A 23,544-nucleotide genomic window follows, 5' to 3' on the forward strand; every position below is an offset into this window, starting at 1 on the left:
ACTAACGTATGAAGATGTGTTAAGAGGAACCCAGCCTCTGAGCTACAGGACAAGGCTCCCACTGCAATACCTATAACCAAATTTAGAATTAGGCATGTATTTTGATTGAGAAGATAGTTTCCCTTTATAATATTGATAGAGCAAATTTCTGGCAAACAAAACAATTAGGAAAGGAGTGGCTCTTTACCTGCACATCAAACCCAGACAAACAATGAGCTATGTATCCTTTCTAGAAAGAAACCTGGAAATGCTTTTGCTGATTATTTCTTGGGAATCCTGATAATAAATAAATGACACTAACAGATTGCACACTGTCGCTCAGAAGCACTTCCCCGCCCCCAGGAGAATTGATTTTTAATAACAATGTAGATGACATGTGGTGAGGGTTGTTGCTGACACCAGAGTTTTGTAGACTATAATAAATCAATCTGGAGGCTTCCAAATGCACAGAACTCAGAAAGAGAGGCACTCATTCATGCATCATTTCACTTTTGCACAGATGTGGAAGAGCTCCCACCCTTTTTCTCACTCCTGTATTTTTCTTAGAGCAAAAGTCTCTTCCCACTCCTGTTTCTCTTAGAGCAAGTGCCTGTTCCAATATATGATGAAGCAAGTCTTCTATTCAAGCCAGTATCTGCATTTATAAATCTGGGCCTGAATTTGTACCATTTTTCTGCCATGTCCTGAAAAAATATAGGTAATTTTAATTTGCTCATAACTTAACATTTGCACAATTGCATATAAAAAAGTTATCATATGCTACTATATCCTAGAATCTAGAACCTTGATATACAAATAATATATCAGTCAAGATTTCATAGCATTTCTCAAATGATGAGAAAAAGAGTCACCAGCTAATGTACAGAAATTCACTGTGTGTGAAGTTTGCCCTCAGCAAAACCGACTACCATATTGCCTCATCAGCAGGCAGATTACTGGTTGCATCCTGCTGTACGCAATCTTCAAATGACCTGCAACTCACCCTTGCCTCCTTTCACATGTCCCCAACAATGCCTATTAATGTCTCAGAGTGGCACATTGCCTGGTGTGCCAGAAAGAAGGAGAAAGGAAGCTTTTAGAAACATGTAGGAAGTGCATCCCATGTGTTTCTGGAAGTTTATGCTCCATTTATTACTCGGCAGTGATGAACCTCCTTGCAGAAAATAAGAGCAGCTACTGCAAATATGAACGATCTATTTCCTATAGTCCCTTCTCTATTCCTAGAACAGGCGCATACAGAACTGTACTGGAGCCAGCCAAGAAGGGAAGGAGAAACTTATAGGTTCAAAATCCTTTCACCTGATCCTAGACTGGTCTTCTGGCAATGCTAGTTATCAGTCTCTGCCATACTGCATAAGAACATGTATGTTTTAATACAGGGGTTGGGGACCTGTGGCCATTCAGATGTTGCCAGACCTCGGCTCTCATTATGCCTGAGCATTGGGCCAGAGATAGCCTGCATTTCAAGCATCTTCAAAATAAATAATCAACTTAAAGCTCAAAAGGATCTCGCTCTCTACACAAAAGTCAAACATCCCCCTTGAACAGTGGTTACAGGCTATTTGACATCTCAGTGCAAGTACATTGGAACTAATTGTCTGGAAATGAGCGTGATGTGGTGACTCAAGTGAAAGCCATCTGCTCATTAAAAATCTTGCTGTTACCTGCAGCCTCTTAAACTATAACCCAGCCACAGTGAACAAGCAATACTTACAACACCCTGAGAGACTTAAGCCCGTTGAACGCATGGACTGGGATACACTTCAGCTTGTTGTAGCTCAGGATCCTGGGATAATAAAAGAACACAGGTTGCATTACTTGTCATTGATTCACTGTTCAGCAAAAGCAGAACAGAAATCAGAATTCATTAACTTAGAAACATTAAATGCTTAGTTAATGCAACTGATCTCACACTGAACAGCAATTACAGTGTATGCCAGAACTACTAAGTACTTACAGTGTTGATAGCTGTGTCATATTACTGAAGGTGTAATTGGCCAGCATGCTGATGCTGTTGTTGCTTAAGTCACTGAAGAAAAATACACAAAAGAAAGGTCACTGATGCAATGAAAATAAGTCTTTTCTTAAAGTTAGGTCAAAGTCAGTTCAAGTTGTTTCAAAGCAAAAAAACCGACAAGGACCAATTATCTAAGAATGTAATATTGTAAGAAAACCAAACCAAATACTGTAAAAAGTAGAAAATTTTATTACTGAAATTTTATTACTGAAAACAAAGTTACGCTGACAACTCCTCCATGTGTCTGGTCCAGAGATTGCCAACCTTTTTTGGCCAGTGAAAATGATTTGAATGTAGAGCAAGTGCTTTGGGGGAACCGGTCATAAAGTGACTGCTATTGAGGTTGTAATGAGGAGTGTGGCATAACACAAAATTAGAGACCCCTGACAAATTTATGTTTACCTTGGGAAGTCAGCCTACCATGGGGAGGTCTACTGGTCTTGAGTGTGGAGATAACAGAATATTGATTTTACATATACATACCAATACTTCTGCTGCCTAACAGCAACAGGGAGCATTCCTTAGTACCAGGAAAAATATACAAGGCGACCACATATGTTTCTAAGATGACTAGAGACTGACTTTATTTTTAAATGGAAGTCCAGAGCAACTGCCAAGGGACACCAGTGAAAGCCATCATGCATGCCATGCTGCTCACAAGGTATTTCTGCTGCGAACCGCCTTGAGATCTTCAGATCTAGGGCGGTATAGAAATTTAATAAATAATGTTTGGCAATTCCTGGTACCATAAGTCGTTATGGTAATATATTGCTGTACAGCATCACATAAGATGCCCCAACATGATAGAAAGGAACAGTGCTTTTTTATGGCACTACTCAACATTATGCAGCACCAGCACCGTTTTTTCTAGGAAAAAAGCGCTGGAAAGGAAGGGCTGGCTCCAAATTCTGAGATACTTACATTAGTGTCAAGTGTCTGAACATGGAGAGTTCCTTTGGCACAGCAGGTAAATGGTTTCCTTCCAGATATCTGAAAGCAATATATATTGAAAATAGTTATTGGCTACATCTGCGAATGTCCCACCAGAAACCATCATAATTGTGAGTTTATGTTAAATGCTTTAAGCAGGTTTAATTGTAAATGATGGTTGTGAATTCCAAAGTACACCAAAATATGTTTCCAGCCAGTTCAATAGGGTCAGGATGTATGCATCCAGTTGCACGATTTTAACCACTGCTTATCCAAAAGCTTATTTCTGCATAGTGATAGCCATCATAGAATCACATGTGTATTTCAGTGTATGTGAAAGCAAAGCCAAAATTCTATTGTTATACTGTATTGCAGTGATTGGGGTGGGCAGCTTGTATCTATATAAGACCATTTGGGTTCTTTTAAAACTTCTTCTTCCAGGGTCTTTCTGGAACATGTCAAGTTAAATCAGTTTGTACTACCTCTGCCCAACACACATTATTTGTTTTGACAGCATCAATTTGCAGTTTGTGTCCTATGGACCCCTTCAAAATCCTGGCTGGTAATAAAGATATAATGTGACATCAAAATTAGTCTAGTTTAACATAAAAATTAGTTTTTCTAAAAAGCAATGTTAAAATAAAAGCTATTGGGATGCACCAGACTCCACAACGTTAACTTTATTTTTTAGAACAAAAAAGCACACATAGAGAGCAGTGCCAGTATATGTTTTGTTAGGGGGAAACAAACTTGTGACATGTAATTTGGGGAAAGATACAACCCAATAATTAGGCAATTCTTACTAGGCTACCAGGAAGCCCAGGAGAAAAGGAGGAGCCTAAAATGTCTAGGCTCAAAGCTAGATAGCGAAAAAGACAATCACGGGAATATAATGAGCACAGAACGCAATAGCTTTGTAACAACGAGACTATGAGGCTTACATAGCCCTTTGCTGAATCTTTTCCACAAGCTATGATAGCTTGGCTTCGAATCTTCTTATAGGTTTTTTACCTTTGGGTTCAAGCAGAACTTGACTTTTTATTTTGGATAATTTACCCCTTACTGCCTGGGAGTTTTCAGTTTTCCTTAAAGTTCATAAATCCTCCCCTTATTTTGAATTGTTGACAAGTGACCTTGAGTCTTTACGAATGCAATAAGTTTCTTTTTCCTTCTGAGGAAACTGATAGATCATTTACAGTGAAATGAGATATTTTTAGTCGGCAACTCGTTAAGGTTTTTTGAGTTATCTAAAGGTTTCTTTGAGTTATTTATGTTTCTTTGAGTATTTATACATTAGTTAAGTTTAGCTTCACTATATTCTTCACTTTAATTCTAGATATCTCATTTTAGGGATCTTGCACGGTTTAGACTTGTTCTGTGCTCATTCTAGGTTCAAAGCTGAGCTTATGGTAAATAATGGAAGTACAGTGGTACCTCCGGTCGCACAGGATCTGATCCAGAGCTCAGGTCGGATCCTGAGGTGTGCATAACTGGAGGTGCCGCTTCTGCGCATGCACGCGTGATGACACCCGGAAAAATACTTCTGGGTTTGCCACATACGTATCCCCAAGGATACGTAACCAGAGGTGAACATAAGTAGAGGTACTGTATATTCCTGCGTATAAGACTACTTTTTAACCCAGGAAAATCTTCTCAAAAGTCGGGGGTCGTCTTATACGCCGGGTCGTATTTCTTATATGGCGAGTATATCCCAAACTCTATATTTTAACTGGAAAAGTTGGGGGTCGTCTTATACGCCCAGTCATCTTATACGCCGGAATATATGGGTACCACTGTAGTTCATTGTAATCCAATCCTCTAATACAAATCTTTGCTACCACGGACCACTTGAAATTTGTTGAGGATCTTGGAAGACCAAATTATTTTTCTGCCTAGTGTAGCAATTGTGATTCCATAGAATTTAAATCGTAATACAATAAAATACAATATAAGAAATAAAAGAAGCAATAAATACATATTTTAAAATCAGCACTAACTTCCAATGCAATGGAAAGCCACAGACACTGAATGAAGCTTGTGGATGACTGGTGGTCAATGGACCACAGTTTGGGAATTCCTATTCTAATAGGCAGTGGTGGAGTTAGTGCTACAGAAACCCCACCAGTTTATATGTGTGAAAAGTCGCAGTTCACTAGGGGTTTTTTGCCCTCATTTAGTTTGTAAAAGGATTTGAATGTAAAGTAAGAGAGTGTATCTCTAAAAGAAAGGGTACAAGGATAATACTGGAGTAAGTAAATATTAGATGTATTGATAGAGTGAGTGGCTTGCTTGAATATCCTTTTTCTTCTTTTGTAAATCAGTGAGCTTACAGGAAAATACTACTGTTTGCTGATTATTATTATTATTATTTTGAAGATAATTAGTGAATACAAAAATAATCTTTTTCAGAAACCTGAAATAAACTCATTTACCTCTTCTAGAGAGCACATTAACAAAGAAGGGGGAGGATCGCTTATGTCCTTGCTATAAGGTTGTGCTTAATTAAAGCTACTAAAAAGAACTCCAAATGCAAATTGACCTCATTAGAATTATTTCTGCCCTCTGACTGCAAACTGCTCATGCAGGCAATATTTCAATAACACATCTCAGAAGCTGACTCAGTCTAGCTGTGTTAATCCATACAACCATTTACTTTAACTGCTCAGTAAAAATGTAAAATGAATACACAATGACTGATAATAACTGAGGCAGCAATATTTAAGATTTAAATGCAAAGTCAGATAGTATTAAATCAGTATTTAAATTTTACAAAATAAATTATTGTAAATGGGTGCCTCAAAAACATAAGTAGGAACAGGGAATTACATTTTTCATGTGATTATACACATGATCTGGCAATGTCAAAGTTTTACCCTCCAACACATTTAATGGAAATGTATGTTTTTGAAGGGTGTAAGAATGATGCCTCAAACCTTTTCACTTTGCTCTTTTCAAGCTTGTTCATAGCTGATCTACTGCACCTTCAGCAGCACTTTAAAATTTTAATAGGGTTTATTTTCCCTTCATGACCACAGCAAATTAGGACCATTCCATGAGTAACGATGTCTCAGAGCCAATCAGATACGGCTATGCGTTGGCATCACTGAGGGCACTGCCTTACTCTGAAGCTATGATATAACTCTTAGTTATGCCAGAATGCACACTGGAAAGTGCATTAAATCATGGTTCCTATTGAGAGCAGTATAATGCAGATCTGCAGTCAGGTGTGCATTCCAACAGTTACTAATTTGCCACATGGCACTGAGAAGGTTTCATTGCCAAAGTGCCGCACAGAAAAACAGGGAACACTGGTTTGGTTGCCAAGGCAAATGGGACTTGTCCTCTTTTTACCAGCTGAAAATGTCCTTCTGAGTGTCCTTAAAAAGTAATTGCAAATTAGAGAGGTGCTTCTTTGAGAAGAACAAAAATGTTCGTGAAACTCTCCCCTGACCCAGTTCAGCTCACCTTTAGATTATATAGTATATTGCCTAAATAATAATTTGTCTTGCTTACTGTGACATGCAAACTGAGCCCTGAAATTTACACACATTTGGGTCAAAGTTGCCATTTCATCAATCTAAATTAATTTGTTATTTTCGAAATAATTGCATACAGCAAGTGTACAGCAACCTCAGGAGAAACAAGGATTCCAGTGCCAATTTTCATCATGGTTGCTTATTGTGAAGCCAATTTTCTGAAACCTGTGAGAATTCCATTACTCTATGCATCACTTGATAGAGCTGACCATTTCATAATGCTGTTCGGGATTTGAAATGTAGCTTACATATTTTAATGCAGTGACCATTAAAATAGATAATCATTTGAGAGAATAATGAAAACACTATAATGAAAAAGTTTTTCAACCACAGTGTGCTATGTGAGGTGCAGTTTTATTTTAATGGAAACCAGTATGGGGCCATGCAAGATTTCTGTTCAATTGTTTGGTTCCCAATGATGTTAAAGGGAAAATTCTCTCTATTTCAAATTAACAGGTAGTATATAAACAGCAGCTATTATCCAGACAGTACAGGTCTCTAAATCTACAAACTGATTTCTCTAGAATCCTTTCAGCTTCGCACTTATGACTTTCATCAGCAGTAATGACAGAATACTGCAACATCAGTCAGCACTCAGTTTCTAGTAATGTTGTAAGCTGCACAGTTTTCTCTTCTGAATGTGCCAGACCTAACTATATGATGCAATAAGGATTCAAAAGAAATGCAGTGGGGAAAAGGGAGTTATTCTTCATTACTGTGAACTGCAGCAAAACAGAGTCCTGCCCCCACCCTTCATTAAAGCACATTCCTGCATCCCTAGTAGCATAAGCATTTGGTTGCTGAGAAAACTATGGGCACAAAAGAACAAATCATGGCTTTCCCCACAACAGGCAGACAAGCAAAGCAGCCTATATTTTTATTTATTATTATTATTATTATTATTATTATTATTATTATTATTATTATTACTACTACTACTACTTTCTGGAAGTTGTCACTATATATAACACTGCTGAAGCAAATTGCCTGAATTCTGTATCAGGCATTGGTGAAGCATCCTATAAGATTACATGGGGTCCAGCCCACATAACACAGTATATTGTACCGTCATGGAAAAGTGATCATGTCTACAGTGTCTACAGTCTTTCCCAAAACAATAGTTAATATGGTGATTGGACTACTGCTTTGGACAGGGGTAGGGGATTTTGTTGGACAACAATTTCATCATTCTTGACTGTTGGCCATGCTAACTGGGGGCTGATGGAAGTTGGAGTCCAGTAACGTATGGAAGGTCACAGCTTTCCCACCTCTGTGAGGGACAGAAAAATGTCAAACTTGGTGCATAAAATTACAAAGTGGGAAAATAGAATTGTTTTATTCTTTTCATAATACCAGAACTTTGAGTCTTAGCAACAATAAAAACCCCATCATAACACAATAAATACATGACTTATGGGATTAAACTATCATAAGAAGTGATGGTGGCCGCTAGAGTATATTTTTTAAAGACTTAGATGTATTTTTAGAGCTGCTATCAGCCAGGATATCTAACAGCAACATCCATGTTCAGAATAATATATTATGAATACTAAATACTGGGGATAAACATATTAGGATCTCTTACTCACAAGTAGGACCCTGGCAGAGACACATGCCTGACTGGCATGTTCTCTCCCTCCTGGTCGATCGTTCGGGAGCTTCAAAAGCATTCTTCAGCCCGAACATCACAGTGACTGATGCCAACTGACATCAGCACACTTATGGATTCACAGAGTTTGCGCAATTGCGTAACAGAACTCAGTAGCACAGCATTTGGCTAATCTACGTTTATTTACATATAAACACATACAGAGCACTGCAACATGGCTCCCTCTCTCTCTAGCATCAGGCAGCAAAGAGAAGAGCAAAGGACAATAGTCCCACTACAGGAAACATCGTCGCGTCCCACTGTGGAATGTAAATATACACTGTCATGTGATATACAACAATCCCATGAATGCAAACACGGGGAATGAATCTCTAACAAAACAATGTGGCTTTATTCCCTGTAAGCTCCCTAGATGCTTCTGGATAGCCACTGCAGGAGATACGGTAATATGCTAGACTAGATGGGTTTGATCCAGAAAGACTCTTACTCTGTTCTTCAGATTGGGTTTGGGGAAACACGCTAAGTGTGAAAAAGAGAGTAGCTAATATATGAAGGTAAAGAGAGAGATGTGTAATTAGGCAGCAGGGAAAGAGTAACTAAGAGATGTGGTGAAATGAGAGAACTGGAGATAGAAAACTGCAGTATGGGATGTCTACCATGGAGTGGAGAGAAATGGTGATATTAATAGAAATTGCTTGGCAGACAAATGCAAAAAAGTGATCCCAATATGACTTTGACCCATGTACCTCAGCAACCAATACATCTTTGACATTGCCAATTGTATTTTACAATGGTGACAATTCATTTTATTTTTTGTTTAATTTGTTCAGGACTTTTGAATGCTGCCTGATGACTGGGTGACTTACAAATAACACATTTAACTGTGCATCAAGTCATATGATATGTGGGCCAATCATCCTCTCCCAAACTGATCTAAACTCAGGAGTGAGGGCAGCAGTTTCAGTTCATGATTAAGAAAGGAATCTCTGGGACCAATTTCAGAGAGTGGCATTTCTAAGGCTCCTGGCAGTTATGTTGTAGCTTGTGTCCAATGCTGTTTAACATATATGTGAACTGGTTTAACATCTATGTGAAGTGAAGTCATTTGTGCAGTCTTTCTTAATCTTGAGCTCCATAGATTATGTTCGATTACAATTCCCATCATCCCTAACCACTGGTCTTGCTAGCTAGGGATGATGGGAGTTGTAGTCCAACAACATCTTGATGCCTAAGGTTGAGAAAGGCTGCTTCAGTGTATTTGGAGAATTGTGTTGCCACTATGCTGATACCACCCAATGCTATTTCTGTTCAACATCTGAGTCATATGTGGTTGTGCAAGTCCTAGGATAGTATTTAGAATGAACCCCAGCAAATTAGAAGCCTTGTGGGCAAGTGGTTTCCAGGTCTGGGATATCACTCAGTGGCCTGTTCAGGCATTGACAACCCTGACTCAGGCATTGAGAACTGCAAAAATGCTTTATGTGATGTTGCCCTTAAGGTTGACCGGAAACTGTAGCAGGTGTAGAATGTAGCAGCTAGGCTGGTGAGTGGTGCAACTTTCTACCAGCATGCAACATCTCTATTAAAACACACTGGGCCAAGTTTACAGTTTTGCTATTAATTTACAAAGTTTTAAACAACCTACATTTCTAGATTCCTTGATACCAAACTTGAAAGCAAATTTAGCCATACAATAACATATTTTTCCTCTGGGAGTTCAACGAGACCTAGAAGTATTCTCTGGAATACAGAATTTCAGCATGTGAATCTATAGTGGGAAAATGTGATGTGTTTCTACATTACCCTGGGTACACAAATTCATTGGGGGGTAGGCAGATGATCCACAACATTCATTTAAAGCATATTCAGCATAAATTTGAAGCATATGGCTTCTCCCAAAGAATCATGGGAACTGCAACTTGCAACTGCTCTGAGAGGGTGAAACTACATTCCCCACTTTGGGGGAAAGTAATGTGATTTAAATGTGTGGTGTAGATCTGCCCTCAGTTTACTACTGCTGGAGAAAGAGTACTATTTTAAGTATTACTTTAGCATTTTCCTATGGTGAAACTCTACCTGCTGCAGAATGAAATTTTCCATCTGTCTGTGTATCCATTTCAGTGTAACATTATTTAGGACCTGTTGCAGTTAAAGATTTCCTGTTGTATGGATATTCTGGAACTTTATATACAGCTCTAATTTACTAGGTCTTGTTAGATGTATGGCAGGCTTTTTATTAAAATGTAATGTATAAACACGCATGATTACATTTTAATAAAAAGCATTTCAGCTGAACATGTTTGTCACACAGCGGATGCGATTTTCTCTTGGCAAATGGAAGTTTATAAATGCAAGGCTCCACAGCATTCATTAATATGCTACTAAATAAATCCTCCCCTTTATTATTGGAGCTATGTCAGAATGCCAGATCAAGCCAGTCAGAGAGAGAGACAGATGGGATGCCAGAGAAACTCTCTAAAACACTGCATCAGCTATCGGCAAAAGCATGCTATCCACACATCAATATTAGTTACTACTCTGAAGTTTAAGATGGAGGAGAGAGAGCTAGAATATTAGATATAGACCCTGTATAAGAAAGCAGATGCACAAGTATCATTTGCAGAATGAAGCATGAAGCTCACCAATGCAGTGAAGATGACACTTCATGCAGTTCACTTGTTGAAAAGGTATTCAACACATTTCAGTGATATATACTGCAGACACTAACTCACCTCACATACCACAGAACCAATCAATCATATATTTCAAGTAATTTTGAATTCTAAACATGTTCACATGGAGAAACTAACAGGGAAAACCTCTACTACTTGACTGCCAATTTTCCCTTTTTAGTTCCTTTCCACAGAAAACCACATTCTAAAATGAGACACAAGCAAGAAGCTGCCCTCGCCTCCTGCAAATCTACTTGATAATTTAATCTAATTGCCTGTTATTTTAATCATTTTGTTAGCATCAGAGTAAATAATCCCATTTTACTTTCCAATGTTTCTCTTCTTTTTTTTTTAAAAAAAGTCAACCAGCAGGGATAATTAGCCTACAGATGATTATGTAGGGAATACATTTTCAATAGCTTATTCAAGTGGGCAATTGTGAACATGCTCCCTTCATGCTTAAAAAACGGCACAGAACATTCAATATTTAACTTATTAATGTCACCTGATATATTCAGAAAGAACAAGAAGGTAGCAAAAGACCTAGCTATTGAAATTACACCATTCTAGATGTCTTTCATTTCTAATGAGGCATTTAAAAAATCTGTAACCACACTTAAAATAAAATGCAAAACTGTGCTATAAAGAACTTGGGAGAGGAGATTGAAAGGCAAACAACAGTCCCACCTCCCAAATTTTGATAATTTTCTATCCAAATACTTGTACTTCAGTAGCTCATATTGAAATTTATACCCATACTCTGAGCCACGAATTTGCATCTGGCGCTGGTTGGTGGGCCTCAGCATTTTAGTTGTGTTAAAAAACTGCCCTTCTGAAGGCTGCCCATCCCAAGCAATTTAATTTATATCGCCAACCTTTTATTGTAAATGAAATTCTTGAAAATATGGCTTACAGTTCTGTCACATCTTTGGGGACACCTTTAGGCAGGAAACGCAACCCTTTGTTACTGCAGCGAACTACTGAATCCACACAAGTGCATTGTTCTGGACAACGGGGTGAAAAATGACAGCTGCTTTCAATATTACCTATGAAGAGTGGGAGAAAAGTGCAAAAACGTAAGGTCAGATAGAGATGAGAGCAACCTGAGATCATTCACTTCTAAAATAACAGCTCACCTCTTATAAAACTGTGATATCTCACTAGTAATCATAAATAACTGAGTAAAATTTTAAGTGTCTTCTGAACACTGTATGGGGAAGAAATGCAAGTTTGCTCAGTCAACATTTCATGCCATTGTGCAGTTTTTTTTAATCTTTCTTCTTCCATAAGTAGGTGCCTATGCTGGATCAAAAGTCCTTCTGTGCCTATAACACAAGTCGGATTCACCCTTAGTTACATTGCTGAGGCCTGGTTCACACATGCATTTTTTGTCACTCTATTTGTCTATTTAATTACTGTATTCTTCATTATCGGCAGCTAAATGTGTGACTTTGAAAAAAGCATTTAATGTGATGTGAGATATCTCAGTTTTCATTTCTTGGTACAGAAAGTATTGATCTGATGTGTAGAGATCTTTCCTATTACAATTAGTTCAAAAGGGTTCTAGAAGGTTTTTTCTCTCACAACTTGAACATTAGGAGTTCCAAAACCTAGAAGTTATATTTTGGTTATTTCTGCATCAGGAAGTTTTTAATGATAGATGTTTTATTATATTTTACATATGCTGTAAACTACCCAGTGGCTGGGAAAACCCAACCAGATGGGTGGGGCATTATTATTACAGTCATACCTCGGTTTGAGTACGCCTCGGTTTGAGTATTTTCAGTTTAAGTACTCCGCGGATCTGTCTGGAACGGATTAATCCACTTTCCATTACTTTCAATGGGAAAGTTCGCTTCAGGTTAAGTACGCTTCAGGTTAAGTACAGACTTCCGGAACCAATTGTGTTTGTAAACCGAGGTACCACTGCATTATTATTATTATTATTATTATTATTATTATTATTATTATTATTATTATTTCTAGATGCTCAGTTTTAAAGTGCAGATATGTAGTCATGAAACATTACTTAAAATTCATACAGGTGTCCAGTTCAAAAGCAGTTATTTCCTTTACTATCAAATAGACTAGGGAAAACCTAGTCCATATGAGGATGCAAGTTCAAGAAAAATTCCACCAAGCAATACATTTGAAGGGAAGAGGTAAGAGCATGTTTATCTATTAATGTGAAAAAATGAGTTGCCTAAGAAGGAAGGATTTTGAATTATATTGCCAAAACCAAATTTCTGGATGCATTAGGCACCAAGATAGCAATGTTCTCCTATTGCCAGGCCAGGTCTTTCAAGCTACTTAAGATATAGCTAGTAGTATAGATTTCACCACAAACTGCACCAGGGCCTCATTATTCTGTTTCCAGAAACTGTTCTTACCGTCACATGTAAAGTCCTGTGTAGCCACATCCTGAATAGGAATTTCCTTCAAGAAAAATGGTTTCTGGCAACGTGGATTTCCACTGACGATCCTCCTCTTCCTTAACCATTTCCCCAACCATGCCAAGTGGCAGTTGCAGTTAAATGGATTAGACAGCAAATTACTGGATGGGAAATGAGGTAAAATGTAGTGACAGTCATTGCAGAAATCAAGGGATGGATTTTTCAAAAACAAATTGGCAGTCAGGCAAAAGAAGTCTGTTAACTATCTTACAAAGGAAGCTGTATGTCCAATGGCTGCATTTTCTTTTCGAAAAACAAGACACTTGAGCAGGAAGCAACTGTTCATCACTTAGTGTGCTTTTGTCTATGCTCTGCCACTGTTCCCCTTATCAGACACTGACAAATCACAGCCTGCAGGAAAGTACCGTAGTCAATCTGTAATATGTTTCAACATGCCACTTACCCGGCTTGTACTAAGGGCCAAACTAAAAATGACATAAAAGATCTGTGAACAGGATCTCTTATCAATTTGTTTTTGTTTATTTTTTAAAGAAAAAAGCTACAGGGGTGTCCAACTTGGATCAGTACTGCAATGCTGGGGAAAGGAGACATTCAACCCATTCCTATGTATTTTCCCAATTTAAATCACCCCCAAAGCTTGTATTTGCCTTATGGCAATAAAATACAGGTAACCTTTAGTATGTGTGTTAAAAAATACTTCAATATAGTTTCAATCCAGCTGTTATACGCCAACAGGAATTCAAGCTAACAAATCATGTTAAAAATATATTGACTGATGGTGTACAAAAGTCTTCCAAATCCTTTTTGGCTAACACAGGGTTTTTTATTAGTAAAATTGGTTGTACACATCATATATCAAAAGCATAACGGAAATGTACCATCAAGTAAGGTTAAGAGCAGTGAGTAAGAGACATTTTTTTATAAAAAAAACACCTCACAGGTGTAATTCCACTACTAGAGTTCAAGCCCGGCAGTATGCAATGCATTAATGCATAAAACTTCAGTGACATTTTTATTGCCAATAGTTGGGAAGGAAGGGATCAGCATACAGCCATACTAAGATCCTGGGATTCTAATGGTTATGTGAAGATAAGCTCAAATACATCATAAGGGGGGCATGTGACTGCCAGACTCAAAAGCCACAACTAAAAAATAAATGTCAACCTGGTCCCTGGATTTCAAATCCCTATACTGGGCTACTTTTAATGTGTGATGTTCTGTTGGGTTGTTGCTGTTTTCCGTATATTATGTTGGAAGCCACTGAGAGTGGCTGGGGCAATGCAGTCAGATAGGCAGGATACAATAAGTAATAATAATAACTATTATTATTATTATTATTATTATTATTATTATTATCCCATCAAGTTAAACTGAGAAAAAATGATTTTGAACATTCAGGAGCCTTTCTTATGCTACTAGGCCAGGGGGTGTCAACCTGGTTCCTACCGCAAGGAGAGAGCCTGGGTTTGGACAACTTGCTAAGGTAAATATTGGCTTTGCTCAGCATGAGAAAGGAGTAAAAAGGACCCTTCCAGGAGCCTACACATTTACACAGTCTAGGTAAGCTACATTTTGGCTTAACTTGTTTTGTGAACTATGGTAGGCCAATAGTTCTTTCCAGTTACAAGCCATTTATGAATACAGCAAGTATTTATTTTGAAATATTTCCGTATCATACTTGCATTTAAAAGTGTCGAAGTTGGTTTACAAAACATGCTTGCTACAGTTAGAGGTGTGCCAGTTACGTTGGAATGTGTGAAGTAGTCTTTAAATGATACATACTATCAAACATGCTGTCGGGGGATTGTTGCGGCTACTCTCGAGTAAAGACGCTCCAGTCCGCACTGTCTTTAAGAGTTTTATTGTGCATACTATTTACAGTGCAGAGATAACAGAGAACATGATGACCGCCTAGTCCGATTCAGAACCCGGCAATGGCTGCCTCCTGCTTTTCGGCCAGCATATAAGCCTGGGCACCCCAAAACGCTGCCCCTTCACCCTACGTGTGGGCGCGCGCCTCAATTTGGGCGCCAGAAGGAGAGGTTTCGCTTCTTGCTGGCTGGGGCGGTGCCTGGGCTCCGACGTCTCGCTGAGTCCCTCATCCGCTGACCCTCAACCAGAGCAGTGCCAGGGCTCTGACATATCTCTTAGCCCTTCCTGCACTCTCTGTCCTCCATAGTGTTGCCAGGGCTCAGACACCTCACTGAGCCCTCTCTCCAAACCGCTCCATTCCTCATTCCCTCCTCCCGACTCGCTGCTTGTGCTGTCGCTGGGCGAAGTGCTGGTCAGGATGACTGGGGGAGGCTCCCTGTAGGGAGTCCCCCTGACACATATATTTAAAATTAGTCCCATTACCTACAATAGGTCGTAAATCAATTAAAGATATAAGTAGAACTAGTAACTGAGTTGCATAAAATACAGCTTGACTGACTGCAAAATGTTGGGTTGTATAAATTAGTAGCACAAATTAAACCTTTGGGAAAATGCATCCATTTAAGGTTACATGGATAATGCCATTTGCAACTTTAATGTTACAGTGTACTTTCCTCCGATTAATGTAACCTTATTAGATAAATTGATTATTAGATTTACTAATATCTTGGCAAAGCTAAACCCCTTTCCACAACACAATTTGGATGTCTATAACAGGATAATGATGGCCAATGTCACTGAAAGTATTGGACAGTAAAAGAGCTTCACTGTGTAAAATTATTTTAAATGAAAACAACTGAAAATCATCAAAGGGACAATAATGTGCATATTAGAGAACGGAATTACTATTTGCAAACAGTGACAGTTAAAAGGTTACACAAGTGGATAATCATATTTTCCTCTCATCAGAGTCACAGAGTCACTCACACAGAGGTAGGGCAGTGAGGGGTCTGGTTCATAGCTGCCAAGTTTTCCCTTTTCTCGCGAGGAAGCCTATTCAGCATAAGGGAAAATCCCTTTAAAAAAGGGATAACTTGGCAGCTATGGTCTGGTTAATATTTCATTTTATTATGGCTTACATAAGAAAAACACAGGTTAACTATTGAAATTCAGGCTGCATACCATTCTGGAAAAAAATGGTACTCACTTAGCTGTATTTTTATGCAAATCTCAGTGGGTTAGAGCAGAATTAGATTCAGTGATGCCAACCTAACAGTGCAATGAAACCTGTTTTTTCAATGGGGCTTTCGGTTTCTCTTCTTCCTGCTCTAGTTCCCATGAGCCCCAAAAATCTGCTTTGCTGAGGGTCAACCCTCTGGAGCAGATTTTTGGGGGCACATGAGGCTGCAGAGGGAGGAGAGGTTGAAGAAGTCCCACAATCAGATGCTTGCTTCAGCTATGCTGTGTATCACCCAATGAACTTAAGAAATATAAGCTATTTATGATTCAGATATTGTCACAGGGGATGCGTTGCGACTACTCTAGAGTAACGACTCTCCAGACCTTTGCCTTTTCATGCTTTTATTAAGTGCAGGCTAGTGCTAGAGCTAGTGCTAGAGCTATACAGGATACATCCTCTCAGTCTGACCCAGAACCCTGGAATGGCGCGCTCCACGTCTTCTTCCAACATAAGAGTCTGGGCACCCCAAATCTCCTCCCGCGTTTCCTCCTGCGTAATTCCGGAACCGGAGGGGAAAAGGGTCTCCTTTCCATGTTTTCCTTCTCCCCCTCTTCCCCCTCTCTCTCTTCCTCTCCCACGTGCAGCAGGGGCTCTGCTATCCTGCCAGAGCCCCGTCTCCTTCTTCCTCCTTCCTCACTGGACTCTTCCCCCTCCCCGCTGATGCCGCTGCTGGTGGAGGAGCTGCCTCTCAGGATGGGGGGGGGCTCTCTGTACTCTTTCCCCCTCACAGATATGGAGAAATGTCCAAGCTACACTTTAAAGTGAGTATTGTGCCCTTTTAATTCACATGACACACAAACTATGCACAAATATGGTTGCATATGGCTTGGCATGAACAAAATGGCATGAGTACTTCAGAACTGAACCAAATATATCTAACTGCTCTAACCTCATGCCTGAAGTAAGCATTTAATTATCCTTGTGAATGATAACTCTGTATATAGCCAAAAAGAGAAGTGTAAGGCTGGAATCCTAGCCCTGCTTACCTGGGAATAAGCCCATTTGAATTCAATAGGGACCTACTTCTGAGTAAACATGGTTAGAATTATGCTGTGATTCTTAAAAAAGTACTGTGAGGCGAAAAATAAATAAAACTGATGTTCTGCCAAGTTAAAAACTGGAAAGAAATGTGAGCATTCTTAAGTGGCAATTAAAGTAAAGAATGATGAGGCATACAAATAGAACACTTCAAAGGGCCTTAATGGATGCAGAAAAAGCAAACTAGAAGAAAACTTGTAAGATTTGTGGAAGATAGATACTTCAGGCCTCTCACTAATCTAAGTCATGAAATTTAAATTCACATGATGCTAGTAGTAGAACCATTTGCTATACAAGTGTTACTTTGGCAGGAAACACTGTTCCATGTTACAAACCACCCAATGATATTTGGATGAAAGTTGGTATACAAATTTAATAATAATAATAATAATAATAATAATAATAATAATAATAATAATAATAATAATTTTTGGCACAACATATAAGGGATTAGCCTTGTATAAGAATCTGTCACTGCAGTATTCTTGCCCCCCAGCATATAAACATAGGCTGAATTCATTCAGTGCCAGCAATAATCTCCTTTGCATAGCTGCCAAGTTATCCCTTTTCTTAAGGGATTTTCCCTTATGCTGAATAGGCTTCCTCGTGAGAAAAGGGAAAACTTGGCAGCTATGCCTTTGCAATTTATATAACCTGTTTACGGGAAACAGGAATGTATCAGAATTGGTCCCAGAACAGATATGAAGCCATTGCTTGAGCCTTTACTTTTATTTTTGAGATATACAATGCATTGCTATACATATCTCCTCAGAAGTAAATGCCATTGAGTTCAATGGGGCTTACTTTCTGCTAAGTAGGTATAGGATTTCAGGATTATGCACCTAGCACAGTAGCTCATGTGTACTGGTTAAGAAACTAAGCGGTAAACCAGAAATTTCAAAACCTGTCTCTCTTAAGTAAGCTGATGCTTCTTGGTCCTAGGCCCGTCTGCAACATGGATCAATTATGCTGACCTCCTAATAACTAAAGAGTTATTCTAAGGGCCACAAAGATAAAGTAACTGAAGCCCTGAAACATTCTCATGCAGTATACAAATGCTAAGTAATAGTAGTAGTAGTAGTAGTAGTAGTAGTAGTAATAAACCACAACCATAAATCTGCTTGAACAGCTGTTGGATAACCTTAAAAATAAAATAAATTGATCTTTCTTGCTTTTATGTGATTAAATTAAAGTAGTTTTATAAGCCAAATTCAACACTTAAAGTGACAAAAAACAGTAATACTTACATTGTAGATAAAGAAACAAGTGTATTGAAAGCTCCAGGTGTGATTGTAGTGATGCGATTGTCATACAGAGAAAGTAATCTCACTGAGCTCAATCCTGTGAATGTATCATTGTTCACACAACTGATTATGTTGCTTCTGAGCATCCTGAAATGATTTAAACCTAGAATTAGAATTCCTTTATTGAAAGAGGGCAGGTGAAGGAGACACCATATGTGTAGGCGAGGCAATCAAAAGGCATAATGTGCTAGATAAATATTAGTAGCTCAGTAGTAAAGCAAATGCTTTGCCTGGCATCTCAAAACAGAGCTAGGCAGACTGTCTTAAACTCTAGAAAGCTGCTGCTAGTCAATGTAGACAGTACTGAGCTAGATGGACCAATGGTCTGACTCAGTGTTAGCCATTTTCCTACGTTTCAAGTGAGCATATAGAAATTTGTACATAAGCCAGTTATCTCAAATATGAAATAATCACTACAACCCCTAATTCTTCTCTGGCTCAGATTAAAAACTAAAATGGATAAGAATTTGTCTCTTTCTAACTCTCTCTGACAATTATATCATTGTGGGTGCCCAAGCACCCACAGTCCCCTGGAGTTGGCTCCTATGGAAGCTAGAGTAGGCAAGGAAAACTTCTCTCCTACTCTCCCACTCCTTAGTTCACTTCAGCAGTGTAGCAGGAAGGGAAGCGGTTGGGTAGGGAAGGGAAGTTGTGACAGTTATTTTCTAGGGAGCTGCAGATTGTTATGGGGATTAAGGAAATAAATGGCAGTGATCTCCTGGTGTTTGGTTTTTATGAGCTTTTCTAATAAAGTTCAGAATTTTTGTTATATTTTCAAAGGGGAGCTGCCCACCACTATTAGTGAAGAGCGCTTCTGTACACACATGGCCAAATTATACATTGGGTATTATAAACACAAAAGTCAACTGTAGCCCCTGTTAAAGCCCAATGGCAGAGATGCAAAAGAAGGCTTTGTCTCTAAGGCACTGGGACTGGGAAGCTGGAGAGTATACATTAAGGTCTCAAAGGCAGTGGCATCGCAAGCCCCCCTGGTAACAGGGGCGGCACCCCGCCCCTTGGTGCGCAGTGTCCCTCCATAGTGACGTGCTGCGTAGTGACGTAGTGATGCAGCACGTCACTATGTCACTACGGAGGGACGCTGCGCGCACGTGCGCTACAGAGCAGGTTTGGCTGCAGCGGTGCTGGAGCTCAAACTGCGAGCAAGCCGCGGCGCAGAGTGAGTTTTACAGGGCGAGGTGAGGGGCGGGCCAGAGAGGGCGTCAGCAGCCCGCCCCTTGCCTCGCCCAAGCAGAAAGAATAAAAGAGCAAGCCGCGCTGTAAAACTCGCTCCGCGCCGCGGCTTGCTCGGCTCGCACTTTGATTCTTTCTGCTCAGGCGAGGCGGGCCAGAGAGGACGTCAGCGGCCTGCCCCTCGCCTCACCCGAGCATAAAGAATCAAAGCGCGAGCCGAGCAAGCCACCCTCAGGCTTCTGTTATAGGCTTTTGAGAAGATTTTCCTGGGTTAAAAAGTAGTCTTATACGCAGGAATATACTGTACTGTAAGTGAATTTAAAAAATGGCAATGCCTGTACGCCCAGTGTGTTCATCAAGTGAAATACAGTGAAATATCTGAAACTACAGAGGAGTTTTACATTGCCAGGTAGTGGTTCACCTCTGTGTGATTTAGATTTACAAACAAATTCTGAACTTGTTTCTGATCTAGAGGAATGAGATGTTTCATTGCAATGGTATACAGGACATACAACAATAGTATATACATTCTGCCTCTAATGTAGTTTTGCTTTAAAAACACTTATCTAAAATCATTACAAGATAGTTCAGAACAGTGATGATCATTATCCATTAGGTGGCCATGATGCTTCTACAACCACATTCTATTCAGCAAACCAGACAGCAACAGCTAGCTGAAGGGGGGAAATGCAGCTCAAAGTAGAAAAGGATTTCTGAGCAGTTTCAGTGCTGGGGAAATGTGATATGCATCAACCCTTTCTTTGTGATAGGTCTTCAAAACAAGACTTCCCTTTGACACTAGGAAATTGTATGCTTATTCTAGAACAGACATAGGCAACCTTGGCTCTCCAGATGTCTTGGAACTACAACTCCCATGATTCCCGACCACTGGCCCTGTTAGCAAGGGATCATGGGAGTTGTAGTTCCAAAACATCTGGAGAGCTAAGGTTGCCTATGCCTGCTCTAGAACATTAGAAATGTCTTATTCTTATAGGGCAAGGAATTATTAAGACAAATAGCACAGGTTTGTTAGACAGCTACAGTGAAACCTTGGTTCTTGAATGGCTTAGTTGACAAACAAATCGGCTCCTGAACGCCAAAAACCCGGAAGTAAGTGTTCCAGTTTTCAAACTTTTTTGGAAGCCGAACGTGTGATGTGGCTGTCGGCTATTGTTTCCAGGGCACCTGTGCCAATCGGAAGCCACACCTTGGTTTGTGAACATTTCGTAAGTCGAACGGACTTCTGGAACAGATTACATTCGAGAACCCAGGTACTACTGTATTCAGTACTGTTAGAGAGACTTAAATTACCCACCCAAAGATTACAGAGGAACTACTAACAAATTATATTAAGGATTTGGCACAGATCTATGCATATGCAAAGTATTAAATATTAAGCCTTGTTCCCAAAAAGGCTTCTGTCAAAACCAGGAGCACTGATTTACTGCATCAGTGATTCACAGTATAAGTGATCAATCAGCCAATAGATAATAGTAGTTTCTTTCCTCTGTCCCCTTTCCCTACCAAAATAAAAAACAAGGTTTTATACTTACAGTGTCTTGAGCCCTGTGAGACCTCTAAATATTCGCCCATGCACCGATTCCAGCTGATTCCCTGTTAACATCAGTTCCTGAACCCCTGCTGCTCCATCAAAAGTGCCTTCACGAATCTCTTTGATCTTGTTGTTACTCAGGTTTCTGAAAGTGGAAACAAATTAGATAGGCAATATTATTTAAGAAGGCTACATGCTTTCTATAATACAAATATAGTACCTGTACAGACATGCTTGTACTGGACAGTGAAAGGAGCAAACAATCGGTTTAACATACAGTATATTAAAAGGATAGAAGTCAAGGTATTTCCTGCTGTCAAAGCTGCCCTCATTTTCAACTTTTATCACACCTCCCATTATTTCAAAGTATGCATGACATGAAATTAAGGGACTAGCACACAGTTCCTTGATATGTTTACCAGCATATCTGTCTTTAATTACAGGGCATCACCAATGTAAAGCTGTAATTGGTGACATTGTGCTGGCATAGCAGCAAGGTTGCTTCCATTCTAAGAATCTGCTTTTCTTTGCAGGTTATAAGCCTTTATGTTCAATATATATACTATTGCACAGGAACACCTGAAGTTTGACTGCAGGTAGAAAATCCAGGAAATCATGCAATATTAAACCCCAAATTCATCAACTCTTTCCATGAATTAAGCTTATAATTTTTATTTTTATTTTAAATAGCAGCTGCAAGCTTTTCCAGTTGACAGGTTCCCAGTCATTTCACCCTCAACCAAGTCAGCATGCATTTCCTGATTAGTAAATCTTGGTACAGTATAGAAAATATAATGCCATCTAAGTTAAGGGAGAACCTTGTAGTGTTTTCTGATAGACTAGCTGCAAGCAAGTAATAATTTTTTTTACATTGCCAGAAATTCCCAAACCTAAGTGTTGTACACAAAATGGTAAAATGCAGAACAGGCCCAGTTCACTGAATTACAGTCTTAAAAGATGTGAGGTAGAGAAGGAAATGTGGAAATAGGAACAAACAAAAATGGAGGAGAGGGGCTTATGTGACAAATAGGTGAGAGAGGAAATGTATTTAAGACGCTGCTTAAAGATGGACATACATCAGCCAGCCATAAAACTCAGTTTTACTTATAAGAGACAACAATTGCAAAGAATTCATTGCAAACATGCCAGCAGCACAGATCAGGCTTGTATGTGATGAGAAGTCTATAATTTGTAATAGTTATTATTGGGTGAAAGTAATTTTGAAGGCTGGGGTTAGGCTTTGTATGAGTAACTGGTAGCCTGGTTTCTGTCTACTGAACAGCAGAGACAGCCTGGCTGCACAGCTTGTGACCCATCACCCCTCTTGCAGTCTGAGTTAATAAGTGAAGGAAGCAGCGGCAACAATAAAGCACAAAAATAACCACAATAATATGAGCTGCTCCCTCCCCCCATGTCTCTTAAAGCAGCTTCATGCCTTTTTACTTCTATCCATACTATAGAGATTAGAGTTTATGTTTAATGTCAGAGACATCTTAGAAACAATATTATGACAGATGCATTTCATCTGGTACTGAGCTGTTGTCTGATGAAAAATTTAGTTAAGCATCTCTTTTAAATCTTCAGATAATGCAAGGGCTCCTTTTGCTGCTATCATGTATTCTTGTCTAATGATCAGTGCCACTTAGAGCCACTATTCTCATTACATTTAACAGACACAGGCGCATGCTTGTGAAATTTATTTATATGGGGAAATATACAGGGGGGGAAAACCAAGTACTTAGGTTAATTGTATCTCTGAGGAGGCTGCAAAATAGTGAGCGTCAAGTTGGCTGGGTATCTGTACCTTGTTCAGATACCGATTTCTGTATAGTAATGATGATGTCACATTTGCCCATGCTTTTACAAGCAGTATGAATAATGAGAATGTGCCCATACCTGTAAAATCTCAGAGAAGGAACAACCTTGACTTTAAGCATGCTTTCAGGTTCAGTGACTCAAGTTGGCTAATTACGATACTTTTTTTTCTTTCTAGATAGTATTTTTCCAACTCAATCTATCCTTTTAAATATTCATTTTTGTTTTATTCTATTTAAAACACACACACATAATGGCCTACATCCAAAAAACTTTGAGAGAAAAGTGTACAGTACATATGTCAGTGGTTTGCTGTGGACTCCACAAGCAACAGCAGTACAGCCTTGAAATGGG

General features: G+C 39.2%; 1 protein-coding gene across 2 annotated transcripts in view; it reads right to left on the reverse strand.

Annotated features, from left to right (window-relative positions):
• Positions 1-23,544, reverse strand: part of SLIT3 (slit guidance ligand 3) — a 409,547-nt gene that overhangs the window by 69,340 nt on the left and 316,663 nt on the right. For both annotated transcript variants that reach the window (XM_035105175.3, XM_035105174.3), the window contains exons 17-23: positions 21,377-21,520; positions 18,576-18,719; positions 13,155-13,318; positions 11,678-11,810; positions 2,939-3,007; positions 1,958-2,029; positions 1,715-1,786 (exon numbers count right to left, since the gene is read on the reverse strand). In XM_035105175.3, coding sequence (XP_034961066.1) covers positions 1,715-1,786; positions 1,958-2,029; positions 2,939-3,007; positions 11,678-11,810; positions 13,155-13,318; positions 18,576-18,719; positions 21,377-21,520 — 798 coding nt within the window. The remainder of the gene's footprint in view (positions 1-1,714; positions 1,787-1,957; positions 2,030-2,938; positions 3,008-11,677; positions 11,811-13,154; positions 13,319-18,575; positions 18,720-21,376; positions 21,521-23,544) is intronic.

This window comes from Zootoca vivipara, chromosome 2 (genome assembly GCF_965207765.1).
Source record: "Zootoca vivipara chromosome 2, rZooViv2.hap1.1, whole genome shotgun sequence".
In the NCBI taxonomy this organism is placed as follows: Eukaryota; Metazoa; Chordata; class Lepidosauria; order Squamata; family Lacertidae; genus Zootoca; species Zootoca vivipara.